The sequence below is a fragment of the Thunnus maccoyii genome, chromosome 8, assembly GCF_910596095.1.
Source record: "Thunnus maccoyii chromosome 8, fThuMac1.1, whole genome shotgun sequence".
Lineage (NCBI taxonomy): Eukaryota > Metazoa > Chordata > Actinopteri > Scombriformes > Scombridae > Thunnus > Thunnus maccoyii.
Window position 1 is genome coordinate 15,572,021 of NC_056540.1, and position 16,025 is coordinate 15,588,045.

At 38.7% G+C, this 16,025-nt stretch overlaps 1 protein-coding gene across 2 annotated transcripts; it reads right to left on the reverse strand.

Moving 5' to 3' along the window:
- Window positions 1-4,193: 4,193 nt before the first annotated feature.
- LOC121901316 lies at window positions 4,194-13,115 on the reverse strand. 2 transcript variants are annotated; one of them, XM_042418033.1, is made up of 5 exons: window positions 12,872-13,115; window positions 10,973-11,293; window positions 9,804-10,139; window positions 5,400-5,576; window positions 4,194-4,703 (listed from the first exon to the last, which is right to left on the reverse strand). In XM_042418033.1, the coding sequence occupies exons 1-4, from the start codon at window positions 12,912-12,914 to the stop codon at window positions 5,425-5,427; spliced, it is 852 nt and encodes a 283-aa protein (XP_042273967.1). In that variant the 5' UTR covers window positions 12,915-13,115; the 3' UTR covers window positions 4,194-4,703; window positions 5,400-5,424. The 2 variants fall into 2 exon arrangements, with proteins under 2 accessions (XP_042273967.1, XP_042273968.1); XM_042418034.1 differs by lacking the exons at window positions 4,194-4,703; window positions 5,400-5,576 and adding an exon at window positions 9,371-9,689.
- Window positions 13,116-16,025: the final 2,910 nt, after the last annotated feature.

The window sequence follows — 16,025 nt, forward strand, 5'->3', positions numbered from 1 at the left end:
ATGAATAGCGGTTTATGGACGGGGTTTGCTGGGAGACGCTTTATCTGGGCCCACCCACCAGGGCGTTTACATTGCAGTAGCCTATTCGTGGTGCATTTAAGCACTGTCGGAAATAACAATTTAAACGCCATGCTGCGGCTCTAAGAATGACAATTTGGGTTTTTCCCCCAATAGTTCGCTTTTGTGAAATATCTCAACATACAAGACAGATTCATACAGACATTTATGGTCCTATATCTGACTTGTGCGATCCCTTGACTTTTCCTCATAACGTTACTGCTACTATGAGGATCACATTTTGATTGAAATGTCTCAACAACATTGGATGGATTGTCATGAAGACATTATAAAACCAGTATAATTACCACGCTAAATCCTTAAAATGACATCTAATCTTTCTTCCTCATTTAAAAATTCGGAATTCATGAATATGCAAATATCTTTCATTTCAAAATTTTAACTTCTAGGTGCGCTCTGGTAGCCTACTGGATAAGACACATGCCTCATATATCCCATACCCTTTCCCTTTTCTCTCTTTTTTGAGTAAGCTTCAGGTAACCTTCAGAGAACATTCCCTGAAGGTTTTTTAAATAACCTGGAGAAAACCTTTAGGGAACATTCCCGGAAGTTTCTCTAAAGTTGTTTTTTTTTTGTTTGTTTGTTTGTTTGTTGTTGTTTTTTTGAGTAACCTTCAGGGAATGGTTACTCCAAAAAAAAAAAAAAAAAAAAAGGGAAAGGGAAAGGTTTTTTTTTTTTTTTTTTAAATATAACCCTTAAAGAACATTCCTAGAACATTCATTAAATGTTACAAATTATATAACCTTCAGAGAACTTTTAGGGAACGTTCCCTATTTGCTAGGATTCCTATACAACATTCATGCACCTATAGTAATCAAGTAGTCCACTTACAGTGTTCATTTTGGGTCTTTTCACAAATGACAACATATGGAAAAAAGATTTTAAAACTACGGTAATTCTATTTGTTGTACTTTACTCCCATGATAAGCGGCTGCGGCACCATTACTGCCCACCTGAGGCTGGTGCTATGTGTACATTGAAAGCATGAGTGGAAAAAGAAAGTACTTTTCTTTCAATTACAACCGTAGTCTCCTCGAAGTTTATGACAATAATTTATGTAATATAATTAAGGATTACAACTAAAAATGAATAAGGTGTAAAATAATTAGGAGTACATTTAGAGTAAAAAAAAATCTTTCTTTCGTACTGTTAATATTCTGGGTTATTTTATAGGATAGGATAGGCAAAAATAAGCCTTGGGCTTCAGCTTATTCCTTTCTCAGGCATTGATTGGGTGAAATTTTGATTGTGTGAAATGGACTGGTGTAAACATATGAAGTTTTCGTCAGTTGCACACCCACACAAATTGTTGTTTTGTTCCTTACAATGTATGACCGAAATAAACCAGTCATTCATTCAAAAGGGGGAAATAAATCTAAGGAAAGGATCACCGCTCTCTTCGCCGGTTCTGCCGCCGTGGAAAAGGAGGAACTTGTCATTGGCAAAAGTCAGAACCCCGCTGCCTCAAAAATGTGCGCACATTGCGTTTGAAACAACTGTACTGTATTTTCAAACAGTCAATAAAATTCAGTATATAGCGAAGCTGTCCGTTTCATTACTTTATATTATGTAGGCTAATAAATATACAAATGTCAATTATGTTATAAAGAAAAAAATCGAAGAGTTGATGATTATGTAGTTGGTAATGGAATTTTGGTTCTCCTCTGTTAGCGTACACCATAATTTTAAACATACATCTGATATTATTTAGCCTACTGATAATATAGCCACAGTCCATGATCTGAATGTTCATTTATTAACAAATAAAGACAAAACCATAATTAGGGAAGTGTTTCTCCTCACTCTCTCCACCGAGACTCATCTTGCCGGTCCAGGGACCGACCCATCAACCTTTAAGACATCACAAGACACCTATGTCATTGTGTATAATTTTCCCCATTAATCTGTCAGCAATTTTTTTTGCCAAGCCATCTCTTTTGCCTTGTTAATTGCGGCAGTATTGCCCTTTCTGGTGATGACTCCTTTATATTCTTCATATAGTTACATCAGTAGTGTTTGTGCTGCTGCTGAGAGGAACACCTCTCTAGTTTCTCTTTTTGTGACATAATCTCTTCTTTTTGACAATCGACTGATCTGGGCTGCTTATGTGCTCCGTGCACGCGCACACTGCAAGCTTATTCAAGCCTGGCAAGAGTAAGCATTGACTAGACATGGCTAAGCTGCATTAGTGGAACGGCTCGAGCCTTAAGTGAAAGTTGACGTTAATTCTAGCCAGGCCATTTCAAGTAAGCGCAACTTTCTTTACCTGTGTTGATGGAATACCCTTCAGGTGTTGTTGAGCTTTATTCTTCCTGAACTGAGCGAGCAGGACTGTGTCCTGAGGAGCTTTATGTATGGCGGGGGTAATTTCCCCAATGAAGCCACTGTTATTGCACTCACAAAAGGGGGGTGGGAGCTGTTCGTATAGCCGTTTAGGACTGCCGGTGGCGAAGACAGACAGTATAGGGGGGAGATGTACCTGTGGTGGGGCTGATGATAGTTAGGAACCAGGGAACTGGTACAAGTATTTTTTCAAGGATAGCATTGAGACAGAAGAACAAACACAGATAACCATATATTGAGATATGGTGTTAGTTTTAATGCACCTGACACAAAGTCAGAATTTCTATGACACAAACACAAAATGTTCACATTAATAATAACAATAATAATAATATTAATAATAATAATAATAATAATAATAATAATAATAATAATAATAATAATAATAATAATAATAATAATAATCTTTATGTGTATAGCACCTTTCATACAAGAAACATTAATGTAACATAAGATGGAAAATAAAACCCACTGAATAGCTATACTTTTTTTTTAAAGAAGTTTAAAAATAGAATACATATAGTGCTTAAAATCACTCAAAACACAATATTTTAAAGGAAGTGCAGCAGTGTATAAGTGCGAAGCAGAGTGCAAAAAATAATTTCAGGCCTGTATCAGGACATTATTTTAAACACAGTCAAACACCCGCTTTTAAAAAGCTGTAGGTACAGGGTCAATACATGAGGTGGAGGAGTTACATTCAGTGACAGTCTTACAAAGCTCAGTTAGTGTAATACAGGTGAATTTTCCCATGGTTACATCATTTTTACAGGATTTAATGAGATCATCTGTGTTCACATCAGCAGTAATACTGTCTCTAATTGAGGTTATTTTGTTATTGAAGAACAATGCGAGTTCTTCACATTTACATGCAGAGAACTGTGGGGGGTCGGGGGCAGTGTTGAGTAGGTGAGTTCCCAGCATCCTTTGTGATGATCTTGGAAAAGTAATCCTTTCTTGCCAGATGTATTGCTTTGTTATAGGCACTCATGGCTTCTTGTATATTAAAGTGAACTGAGTCTCCATTTTCTTTCAGCTGCCCAACAGATTCTCTTGATCTCACTAACATTGTTATTGTTTAACAATGCGGAGATTCTGTCAGTCGACCCCTTTTTAAGGTTAGGTTGGCATCAAAAAACACACAGTGATGGTCAGAAAGTGGTAATACTGAAACACTATCAATGTTTAAACCTGTTGTTATTACTAAGTCTAGAGTGTTACCATGCTGATGAGTGGCTTTATTTACATGTTAGGTGAGTTCAAAGCTGTCCAGTAAATTTACAAGCTCCATGGCTTTGGAGTCATTCTTTTTATTAATATGAATATTCAGGTCTCCATTCAGGATTAATCGATCATGTCTATTGATACTAAGTGAGATCAGCTCTCAGAATTCCTGTAGAAATAGTGATGAATATCTTGGTGGCCGATATAATGTAATAATGAATACTAATAATTCTGCTTTGAGCTCAAGAGCAACATCGAATGATGTAAATTCACTCAGGTCAATGTCATTACACACAAACTGTGTAGAGAAAATGGCTGCAATCCCTCCTCCTTTCCTGTTTTGTCTGACTAATAAAAATGATAAAGGTTTGTTAGTGTTTCAACAGAAAACCATATTTACACAACAGTCATAAACTCTAACATGAGTTCCAAAACATTAAAACAAATATATTAAAAACATCTACTTCATAAATAATCATTAAAGCTCCAAAAAGGAGGAAGTGTACATGTGAGAGTGACTGATAAAATGGAGACACATGCAAAATAGGCACATTGCAACTGTAATCAGTTTACTGCTTGTGTGTAAAAGTAAAAGTGTAATAACAGAAAATGTATTGACACAATTACGTTAACTGATCGCAGTGCAGCGGTGTTAAGGCGTTGGTGCCACTCTCCAGTGGATACATGCAGGGCGAAAAGGCAACTGGTGCATTTCATATTTTTGGTAGATGTCAAACAATCACTCTCTTTAAAACATTTAGAAATGTGTGTGACTTGCCTGAGTAAATGAACATGTTTCTGAAATAGCTACAGTATATATCAATGTAACATCTACAGCTCATCATTCATAATCCACACTAGAATGTATAATGCAAGCACCAAATATTACAACAAGGATACCCATCAAAATAAGGCCTTCAGAGGAAGTTGAGTTTGTCTGAGGTATAAACATTGGCTGAGTCTGAGGGAAAGGTCATCCCCTTCAGCTCAAACCGCGGCTCAACGTCAGAGTAGACGGGGGCAGATGGAACAACTGCCTGCTCTGCTGAAGCCACAACCTGGAGAGAAAAAGACCGACATGTCATTGTGTATCAGAGAATCATCAGCAAGCTCTAATTTTAATGCAGATCCGGCTGAATTAAGTCTAAAATACAGATAACTGTTGTTATTGTTGGTGCAACATGGAGAATATTAATGTCAAATTATTACCACAGATGTTTTGATACTGCAACCTTTAGGAAGTTTAATGTTCATTATTGCATTCTGTGATACAGTCGAGAGCTCCGGAAGAGCTACTAAATGGACTTTGTGGTGAGATTTTGTCAGCTGGTATCTCAGTGTTGACACAATTGTATTTTATTGATTATTTTAAGAAGAACATATAGTTTTGTTTCCTAAAAATGGCAAATAGTGGAACAACTGAGGAACCAAAGTAAAACATAACTTAAAACATTCTTCTTCTTTTACATAAAAGAAAAAAATACTTCAAAACAAAAAGAGAAGCAGGGGGTGATGAGTGGCCAAATCATGGCAAAAGTGGTTTTAAAATCTGAGAGACAAAGAAGTTACATGATGTCAGATATGTTGAAGAAAGTGTGGATCATTTAAATGGTACACTCATATTTTTTGGTGTTTTGGGAAATGGTATGTAAAGTGTTGCAACTATGTATGATACTTTATCTCTGCAATTTCTCTGAAGAAAGTGTGTGAGTATATGTGTGTGCATGCTCAGACTAACGTGCAGCAGGTCATACCTCAGAATAAGAAGGTGGCACATCGTCAGTCGGATTGTGTACCTGCAGCCCCTTCAGTCTCACAATCGTCCTCTCTGGAGGAGCTCACCCCACAGCATTTCTTCAAGCAACCGCAGCAAGACGACAAAAAGAAAAAAACACCACTGGCAATAGCAGCTACAGTTTCACGGCGAAGCCCTAGTGGTGAAACAATGAGTTGATTAACTGATTAGTCAATAGTTAGAAAATGTATAATCAACAATTAATCAATGTGTAATTTGCAGCAATGTCTGAAATTGTCCCTGATTCATATCATTGTAAACTGAATTATCTTATCTTGGAAAAAAAGGAGAAAGATGTCACTTATTTATAGACTTGCAGACCAAATGATTGCTAAGAATCATTGCTGAGAAAATGGACCTAAAAACAAACAAAAGAAGCTAAAAATAAGGTTTTTCTTATGCCAAGGCAATAATGAAAAACACATTTGGCACTGATTTTAAAATACACTTAAAATCACTCTGGAGGAGCTCTCCCCACAGCATTTCTTCAAGCAACCGCAGAAAAATGTCCCAAAGAGAGAAACAGCAGCAATAATACCAACTGTAGTATCACCGCGAGTCCCTAGTGGTGAAACAATGAGTCGATTAATTGATTAGACGATGGTTAGAAAATGTATCATCAACAGAAATGTCTTAAATTGTCCCTGATTTATATCATTGCAAACTGAATATCTTATCTTGGACAAAAAGAAAAGATGTCACCTTACCACAATTTATAGACTTACAGACCAAATGATTGATCATTTAAAAACTGAGAAATTATATAAACCCTTGTGAAAACTTTTGAAACCACTTTGGATAAACCAAAACCTAAAGGCAAACAACAGAAGCTAAAAATAAGGTTTTTCTTATGCAGAGCCGATAATTTAAAAAAAACACATTTGGCACTGATTTTAAAATACATTTGGGGGTAAAACGAGGTAAGACGCCCCCCTTAAGAACAATGTCTATTTTCTTTTAAAATATATACAATCTGAATATCAATATAATATGTTGACAAGACGTATGCTTACATAAACACATTCAGAGAGTAATTAAATCATAACAGACTACAACTTTGTTATTATAAACCTAAACTTAAAGTCTTGTAAAGGGGCATCTTACCCCACAACTCGGGGAAGATTCTCCCCCACCAGGGTAAGAACACCTGGGGGGCATCTTCCCTCATGAGTAATTTTGATATATAGACTTGGTTTTCATGCATAACATTTAACTTTATTGACATTGCTCTTACTTGAACTGCATAATGAACTTACTTTTAATTGTGTTTAGAATGGTTTGATTATTGCCAATTAATTTCAAATTGATGGGCCTAGGACAAATCACAATTGGAGAGATTTGTTTAAATATATATAAGTTTATTATCATCAATATTTAAATTACTGACATAAATAATATTGTTACGTAAAAAAAACATGCAAGTGTGAACAAATCATTAAAATTATGTGACTAGCAGGATTATTGTCAATATTTTCAAATCAATAAAACAACTATTAAAATTTCATTTTGATGTGAACAAACCAAAAAACTGTCATTCCAAATCAGAGAAACAATTTAACAATCAGGCCTAAAAAACGCCATTTAAATCAGCAAAGCACAACAAAAATTAAATTTCCAAACAGGACTCACAGCAGAAACCTGCCTCTGTTGCATTGCTTCATTCCTCATGAGACCATTTCATAAAGTTTTCACACCACAATATGAGAACAGCTCAGTGCAGTACAGACAGTCAGCATCCTCATCTTCCTGGGTCTTCTTCTTCACTTGATCTCCTTATTTTCTTGGGGCTTTTTCACAATTTTCTTGACACTTGCCTTCTCCTCCAGATCTCTCCTGTAGGTGCGGCTGTAATCACTGCTGCTGACTCAGCCTTCCTTTTTCTGAGCCTTGCCTGCTGTAGCTTTGGCTGAGGTGAAAGTGCCGGGATGAGACTTGACATGGACAGAAAACAGTGTTGAACTTTATAAATAGCACTGTTGATAAAACATGTAGCCTTTGAAATATTATAAGACACTTTGGTTGTCTTACCATGACTGGACTCTCAAGCAGCCTGGTGGGAGTAGGTGTGTGGAGCAGGCTGTAGGGCAGGTTCTGGATCAAGTCCTCTTCTCCAAAAATGTCCCTGTTACATGGCATAAGACCACAGGCCCTGAACCCTTTCATTCCTTTTCCCAAACTGGCAGCCTGGCGGTAAGCTTTACCAAGAACGCCAGTAATTTCATAGATGTTAATCCTCTTTCCAGGTTTTTGGTCTTCCATCAGTCGGCCACTTTGCTGTAGCTCATCTTCAGGATTCTGAAAAAGATCCTGTCGAGGGGCTTCATTTTAAGGCCGCAGTGAGGCAGTAGTGAAATCATGATTATGCCAAGATGTCTTGCCAGATTAACAGCCTCTAAGGTTTTATGTGGGTGGTTCACATCAAGTATGAGGATGTGTGGATCATTCTTGCTGGCGTTCACGTTCTTTGCAAAATGGGTGAGCCACTCCACAAATAGGTTGCCGTCGAGTCAATCTGAAACTCTTCCCACAGATCCAGGAGGTGCCCCTCTCATATGGATCTCGGTCATTCTCTTTCTCAGGAAGATAAACATCGGAGGAGCAAATGCCCTGCAGCTTTCATCGTGCACAAAGCAGTGACATTAAATCCTCTCTTAGCGTTTGTCATCCTCCTGACTTGTTGAGCCCCTTTTGTTGCAACCACAGACTGGGTTGCTGGATGTTTTGGACTCCTATCTGATCCATGTTCCACAACTAGGTGGGAAATATCTTGTTCAGTTTCTGAAGCATGTTTTCATAAACATCAAAATATTCACCCACTTTTACTTTATTGAAGCCTACTGCCTGGGCAAGGCTAGTGGCCTGTGGGGTGTGGACAGAAAGGCATAGATTTCTGAATGCTAAGAACCTTAACTTGTGAGCAGCTGGATTCACAAGATCATGTGAGAATCCATCTTGAGCTTCAAGTTATGAGCTTGTGTCCGAACCACTTTTTTGGCATCATTAAATGGGTGTTGGATCCCCATCCTTGTAGCCAAGTCATAGGCCAGTTTCCGTACATCCCATGACGTTAGACCTAAGGGAGATCTCTCCATATGTTGGATGTGGCACACCAGATCATTTTCAAAGACTTCAGAGAACACAGCCGTTTTCCCCAGATGAATTTGGCCTGGCCTCTTCATCGGCTTGTCACGGTACCGACAAAGCTTTTTTTTTCTTTCTAAAAACTGATCATTTCTAAAATATTTGTTCAAAATACATACTTGTAAAAACCCATTATTTGTGGTTTTCTGAATTCCGTATCCAGATTTGTCTCCACCCCTAACACACACACACACACACACACACACACACAACCACATCTGTACACAGGCTACAATTTTTCACATCACCGCGGATGCTTCGCCTACAGCGAAGAATTCAACTAGCTAGGTAGTACTACAGCAAGCTATTATTGCTAGCTATGTTATTATTGTATCATAAAGTCAGCTAGTTAGTCTCTTAGACTGATAATAATACATTTGTCTTTATGTCTTATTTATTTATTGGGACCATGTACAGTGTTAAACATAAATGTTACCCTTTGATGTACTGTACCAGAATTAGTTTATAACTAATTTTCATCTGCAATCCCTTCGGCTGGTCACAACTAAAAAATATAACAGAACAATAAAAAACAGTACAAAGCAAAAAACATACAGGATACATAATACAAAATACAAAGCTATACACAGTCACACATCACATACAGCCACAATGTCAACTAGGAATTAAAAATGTAAGCTTGTCAAATTAAAAGCAAGATTATTTGTGTTCATGAGAAGACCATGAGAGAAAATGTAGAGTCAGTGGTTACAGAGCTGAGTAGCTTTAAAAGACTTTTTAATTTGGTTTTAAACGTACTGATGTAACTGCAGCTCTTCATATCGTCAGGTAAGGCATTCCACTGAGTTGTAGCTTTTAGAGAGAATGCTGACTGCCCAAATGCAGTGCTACGAAATGGTCTGGTATGATCTTGTATAGAGGATATTCTACAAAATCCTACTCTTACACTTTCACATATTACAAAAAAATATTTGTTATTTTTTGTTCAAACTAATGGATCACCCTCCAGATGATTCTCATATTAACAGTAAAAAAGTTTGTCCTTTTAAAATCCCCAGAGGCTTATTTTGCACTGTAAAAATATTATATCAACTTACCTCAAAACCACTTCTTTTGATTTCCTCCCACCAGTGAAATGATTTCGATGCTATTCAAAGATTAGCAAGGCCATTACCATCCAAGAAAAGAGCTGAAATTAAAATTAGTTCCATCTAGTGGTCATGGGGGATTTAGCAGGGGTGAGGAGTGTTTGGCTTCTTACCTTTGGTGGTCGTCTTAGGGTCTACCCTATGCTTCACTTCCAGTGATGCCACGAAGATCGTGATGTCATTCTGATCTCTGACCTCGAAGCGTCCAACACATGAACTTTGGAAGCGCTCAATCAAAATCCCACATGGCTGTGACAGCTGAAACCCACCGCAATTAACTTTATCCAAGTCCTTCCTCTCTAGCCTGCCTTGACGAACTATCTCAGTCTCAAACCCTTTCACGTTGGGGTCACTTTCTGGGATGAAGTAAATGTTGCAGGAGTCCCATGTAAGATCAAAAGTGACGCCAAGCCTTTGTCCAGGACTCAGTTCATAGGACCTTGTGTTTGCTGGAAAAGAGAATGCACAAGACAGAAGACCTTAAAGTGCTTCTCCACCCAAAACCTGTATCAAACACACTGCAGTCTTGACTGGGGTTGTAAGTTTCAAGGTTTTTTTCACATAGCATGGCAGCTTTAGTCAACTTAAAGAAATTGAGATCTTGGGGTGTTTTGAGAATATTGATACCACTCTCATGTCTGTATGGTAAGTATGAGGCTAACATCAGTAAATGCACTTACAGTGTAGGTGATGGGGGCCAAAATCGACATGCCTCCTTCTGTGCTAAATGCATTTAAAACTTAATCTGAAGCTAACATGAAGCTTCAGCTGTCTAAATAAAGTCAAATCAAGTAGATATCTTTCAGTGTTACAGTCTTTTTAGCGCCAAAGTCCCTCCTTTTGTTACTTTACTTCCACTGCAGCTCAACAGGGAAACACTGTCTGAGGAAACACAAAGAGGGAATTTAATGGTAAAAAGGCTGTAGATGTGGCAGATATCCACTTGATATGACTAAGTCAGACTAGTGAAGCTTCATATTAGCGTCAGATAAACTTTTAAATACATTGTTGCTCAGAACAAGGACTGTGGATTTTCCCCCATCAATTACACTGAAAGCACATTTGAAGGGGATCTTTTAATAGCCAGTATGAACAGGAGGAATGATTACAGCGAGGAAAACCTCTTTCAGTGTTCATATGGGCACCTGACTGTTGTTTTAGGATGGACTTGAAAAACTGTGAACTTGTCCTTTAAAACCAAAAATCCAAGAAACAATTGACAGCCATAGTGTCAGATCCAGGAAAGGAAATGAAATAGAATGAGCATAAGAAGGATCCTCACCTATTACCTCAATGGTCACATTACGCAGCAGTTTCTTATCTTTGTCTCTCATTGTGTAGAGGCCACTGTCTTCCAGGGTTAAATAACTCAGCTCGTAGTAGCAACATATAAACCCCCAGTAGAGATCTACTATCCCCTTCAGCGGCTTGTGGTCTAAGGCTGAAAATGCCGGATCCATCCCCTTCTTGACATGACGTGTCCACAAGACTGTCACCTCTGAGTTGCCCTTGGGGGTGAACTCTAGTGACCGAGTGTCTTCAGGCATCATCCACCTGAACATCTTCCCATACTGTTCCTCAACATAACGGCCATCTGCGAGGCCTAGAGAGGAAACAGAAACAAACACACACTTGAATACAAACCTGGTGAATGTATGTTGAAGAGGTCGGACACTTGCCAGCATTCCCAGACATCCTTTGATCCTTTACATATTTTAGTGGTGGAATGTAACATTTACTCATGTACTGTAAGTACAATTTTGAGGTAATTGTACTTTACTTTAGTATTTCCATTTTGTGTTACTTTATACTCCACTAAATTGCAGAGGTAAAAGTTGTACTTTTTACTCCATTTCATTTATTTCACAGCTGTAGATACTGGTTACTTTTCAATATTTTACATGTAAAACATATGATCAGTTCATAAAATATGGGTTGTTATAGATTAGACTATTCAACAGTATTAGGTGTTTTACCATGACAGCATAAAAATGCTGCTAACATGTAACACATATATTAATCTGTTTTAATACTCAAATAAAATATATATATATATACTTGTATGATAAACATAACACTAAATTGGGTCACTTTGCATAATGAGTAGTTTTACTTTTGATACTTAAAGTACATTTTGCTGACAATACACTTACTTGAGTAAGATTTTGATTGCAGGACTTTTACTTGTAATTGAGAATTTCTTTCATTGTGGTATTGCTATTTTTAGAGTAAAAGATCTGAAGATGCTGATATTTTTCCAGATCTTACATCCTATATATCATGTTATATACAGTGGGTATATAAAATATATAAATGTAAAATGTAAAAGAAATCTCACAAATGTGTGAATAGGAAACAAGAAATATTTTTTCAAAAGATGCACATATCCAGTCAAAGTATATATCCCTGCCTCTGCTGAGTTATTTTATCCCCAGTGGAGAAAAAAATGTAGCCTATCCCCTTCATAATGATTTATGCTGCTTCAGAGACCATATAAAATGTCTAAAATGGGCTATTTAGAAAATATAAAGTGCTGCAATGTGAGAACAGTCATTAGTACAAACAACAATAAAATCAGAACTGGACTTGACCATGAGTGATAATAGAGATGACACCGAGTCTAGGCCATGTGATGATGCAGTAAATGGACCAGGGGTTGCCTCCTTTACTACTTGGAGATTTGCAGAGATGTGTGTAAAAGAGGGGTCACACACCGCAGAAAAGCAGAAAAAGAGGATAGAGTCCGTCATCAAAGCTGTTTTCTTGTCTGACAGGTAGGCATCTACTGTATCCTATTTATTTTTATAATGCTAAAATCAATTGCCACAATGGTACCTCCAGCCCAGAAAAAGTCCTCCCAGTCCTCCAGACATAAAGGCAAGTAGGGGGAGTGTTTGGTGGCACTGCCTGAGGTAGCAGGTGAAGTTTTGTGGCTGTCGTGCGAAAACTGACTGAACAGTAAGGCTTTGGAAAATCAAATCAGATAAAAAATCTGCAAAGTAATGGGGCAAAAACGCAGAAAAAACATTAAGAAGGGAGAACTTGTAGTCTATGCATTTCCAAAAATGCATAGCCCTAGGCGACCGCTTTGGCCTATGCCACAGGTGTAGTCGTACAATCAGGGCACCAAGATACAGTCATACTAGCAGTTTAAGAGCGAATTAATAATTTTCACACTCACCCAAACAAACACAGGCACTTAGCAACAGCAACACTCTCATCATCTGACGTGATTTAATATGTAAAACCGAATCCAGTGTCAAACAAATGTGCCGTCTTTGACCAATTAAGCGCACGATATGATTATAATTGATCGATACTTTACTGTCACATCCCGGCAGAGTAAACCCTTCACTATATGTACAACATTAAGACAGAAGTTGTACAAGGCACAGATCCCGCACGATACTGTTACTAATGGCGGTTTATGGACGGGGTTTGTTGGGAGAGGCTTTGTCTGGGCCCACCCATCAGGGCGTTTCTGTTGCAGTACTGGTGGTGCGTTTAAGCACTGTGGGAAGTGACAAATTAAGAGCCATGCCGGGCTCTAAGGATGACAATTAGTTTTTTTTCCATTAGTCCATTTTTGTGAAATATCTCATCATACAAGATGAACTGACTCAGACATTTATGGTCCTACATCTGACTTGTGTGATCCCTCGACTTTCCCTCTTAATATTATCGCCACCATGAGGATCACATTTAGAAAATACTCTGCTTGGAACAATAATGTGTGTCCAATACGGTTATTCAACATTAAAATCCTTAACATGACATCTACTTTTTCTCCTTCATTAAAAATTGAGAATCTATGAATATGCAAATATGTTTCATTTCAAAACTTTAACTGCTGGGTGTGCTCTGGTAGCCCACTGGTTAAGACGCATGCCACATATGCACGATGTCTGTGGGTCAAATCCAGCAGCAGACCTTTGTTGCATGTCATACTCTATCCCTCTCACCTCATTTCCTGTCATCTCTATTGTCCATGTCTAATAACAATGGCAAAAAATAAATTAAAAAGCTTAAAGTCTCCTACTACTATATGTACACTGGAGGTTTCAAGTTTCCACACCACATGATGGGCTTCCACAATGTCACAAATCATGCTCATAGGCCAGCTCCTAAAAATCTAAACTTGCCACTTTCAGCAAATGAATATGAAGAGGCTTCCAGTGTCTAATTCTGCACATACATCATTCTGCACAGTGACGCTCAAACATCCAACTGAAAGAACAAGATGAAAAACATACAGCGCCTTCGGATGAATGGGTCTATTGTCATACCTTACAAAATGTAGTTCCCATGAGGTGGACAGTGACACAGGCACAATCACATGATGCAAAGACTGTGGTTATGATTTCATTTGATACTACATTACTTTGGTGGATGCAAGCCACATGTTTTACACATCCACTGGGAGCAAATTTGGAGTTCAGCATCTTGCAGGAAGTGCCTGGAATCAACCCACCAGCTGATAAGATTAACAGACAAACCTCTCCGACATGAGCTACAGCCACCCCTGAATTGGGTACTACTGGGTAGGTTAATTCCTCTTAAACCAAACCATAATAAACTATTATTGAGATGTTGTTTCCACTCTTTTGCAGCTTTTCTCTGGGCTTTAATACAGTCCAACGAGGCAACAAATGAAACTTTCAAAGTTCAGGAGCAAACTTCTTTTCCAAAATTTGAAAGTCAAAGTTTAGTCACACATCTTTACACAAACATTTATACCACACATTTATGGAGTTTCTCAAAGCCAAAAGAAGAGTTTATGGAAAAAAAACCTCCAGCTTACACAAGATCTACAAGTGTGTGAAAAGATAAACAGAGTAACAGTTTACAGTTTTACAAACAAACAAAAAAGATCACGTCATTTCTCAAAAATCCACAGATACATTTACATATGAACCTGAAGAAACACAATAAGGGTTTGAAACAACAATATAAAAACATTATGTATAGATTAGTAAAGTCAGTAACCATGGCTTAAATTGCTGAGTGTAGTGTGTTTCTTTATATTCTATATTATAGAGATACTCTGATGAGGCACTTAACTCTTGAAACACAGCATATGTAGGAATAGACCTAAATTGATAAACGTCTTGATGTTAGACGCCACTGCTTCACACTCAACTGCAGCCTTACAACCAACTTAAGGGATCAAGAGTTAACTGATAAAATACTATTAATTTGGTTTTCTCTGTGTTTCCCTTGTGTGTTCCTTCACTCCTCCTGTGTTCATGTACTCCTCCTCTCACCTGCCGGGCATTACCCTTGTTAGTCCTGCCCTGCTCCTAGTGTCTTCCCCAGTCTATCAGTTCCCAGTCTGCCCTTGTGTTGTGTTACTTGTTCCTTGGCTGATTACTTTAGTTCCTGTTTTATTTTGAAATGTTTTCTCCTTGTGTTTTGTTACCTTTACTTCCTGTGTTTTCCCACCTTTGTTGATTGCTTTGTGTTTCATCTGTGTCTTGTGTCACACACCTGTGTTCAGTTTGTAATCAGACCCTGTGTATTTAAGTCCTGTTCTTAGTTCAGTTTTGGTTAAGTCGTCCATGTTTCTGGTCGGTGTTCCTTGTTCCTGTGTCTCAGTATCTCCTGTGTCTCAGTCTTGTGAGTTATTCATTAAATATTCTGCATCTGATCCTGCCTGCCTGCCTGCCTGCCATCTTCTGCGTTTGGGTCCATCTGCTCCACTCACTTCTTGATATGGACCCAGCAGAGACGGACCTGATTTCTGTTTTCCAGCCATTGATTCATCCTAATGACTCTGATGGTGAGCAAATTATCAAGTTTTTTCAGTCTGTCCATGAGGAGGACCCTGTTCTGGCCATGAAGCTGATGGCAAGTCGCTGGGAGACTGTGGAGCATGAGGCTCCATTCTCTGTGCTCCCCAGTAGCCATCCAGCCTCCAAGCCAGCTAACCTTGGCCCTGCTAGCCCTCAGATTGCACCCTGGATGGCTTGCAACCAGCCACCCCCACAGTCAGTTAGGTGTGGGGTTGTGAGCCCGCAACCTGCCAGTCCTGAGCCAGCTCCAGCCCAAAACCCTTACCTGGGCATCTGCCTGACTCTGGGAGGCCCTTAGAGCACCAACCAGAATTCTGGTCGACATGGCAGACGACAAAACCTCTCATCAGGTCGCCTGCCTTGCCACCTTGCCTGTCTGGTCCAGGGCTGCTACTCCACTCCCCAGTGCCTCAGAGTCACCGTTCTCCAGTGTCACAAAGTCTCAGTCCCTGGTTCCCAGCTTTCAGCTCATGCACCAGCCCAAGCAACCTCTTGCACCCACTGAGCTGAAGCAACCTCTTGACCCCACTGAGCTGTAGCAAC

What these genes read in the sequence shown, in the direction of transcription:
- LOC121901316 (XM_042418033.1), bottom strand. Translation starts at nt 12,914, where the DNA reads ATGATGAGAGTGTTGCTGTTGCTAAGTGCCTGTGTTTGTTTGG. An exon ending in AAGTGCCTGTGTTTGTTTGG is followed by an intron (nt 11,294 to 12,871) that starts GTGAGTGTGAAA and finishes TTTCCTCTCTAG; the next exon opens with GCCTCGCAGATGGCCGTTAT. An exon ending in CCCTAAGACGACCACCAAAG is followed by an intron (nt 5,577 to 9,803) that starts GTAAGAAGCCAA and finishes TTTCACCACTAG; the next exon opens with GGCTTCGCCGTGAAACTGTA.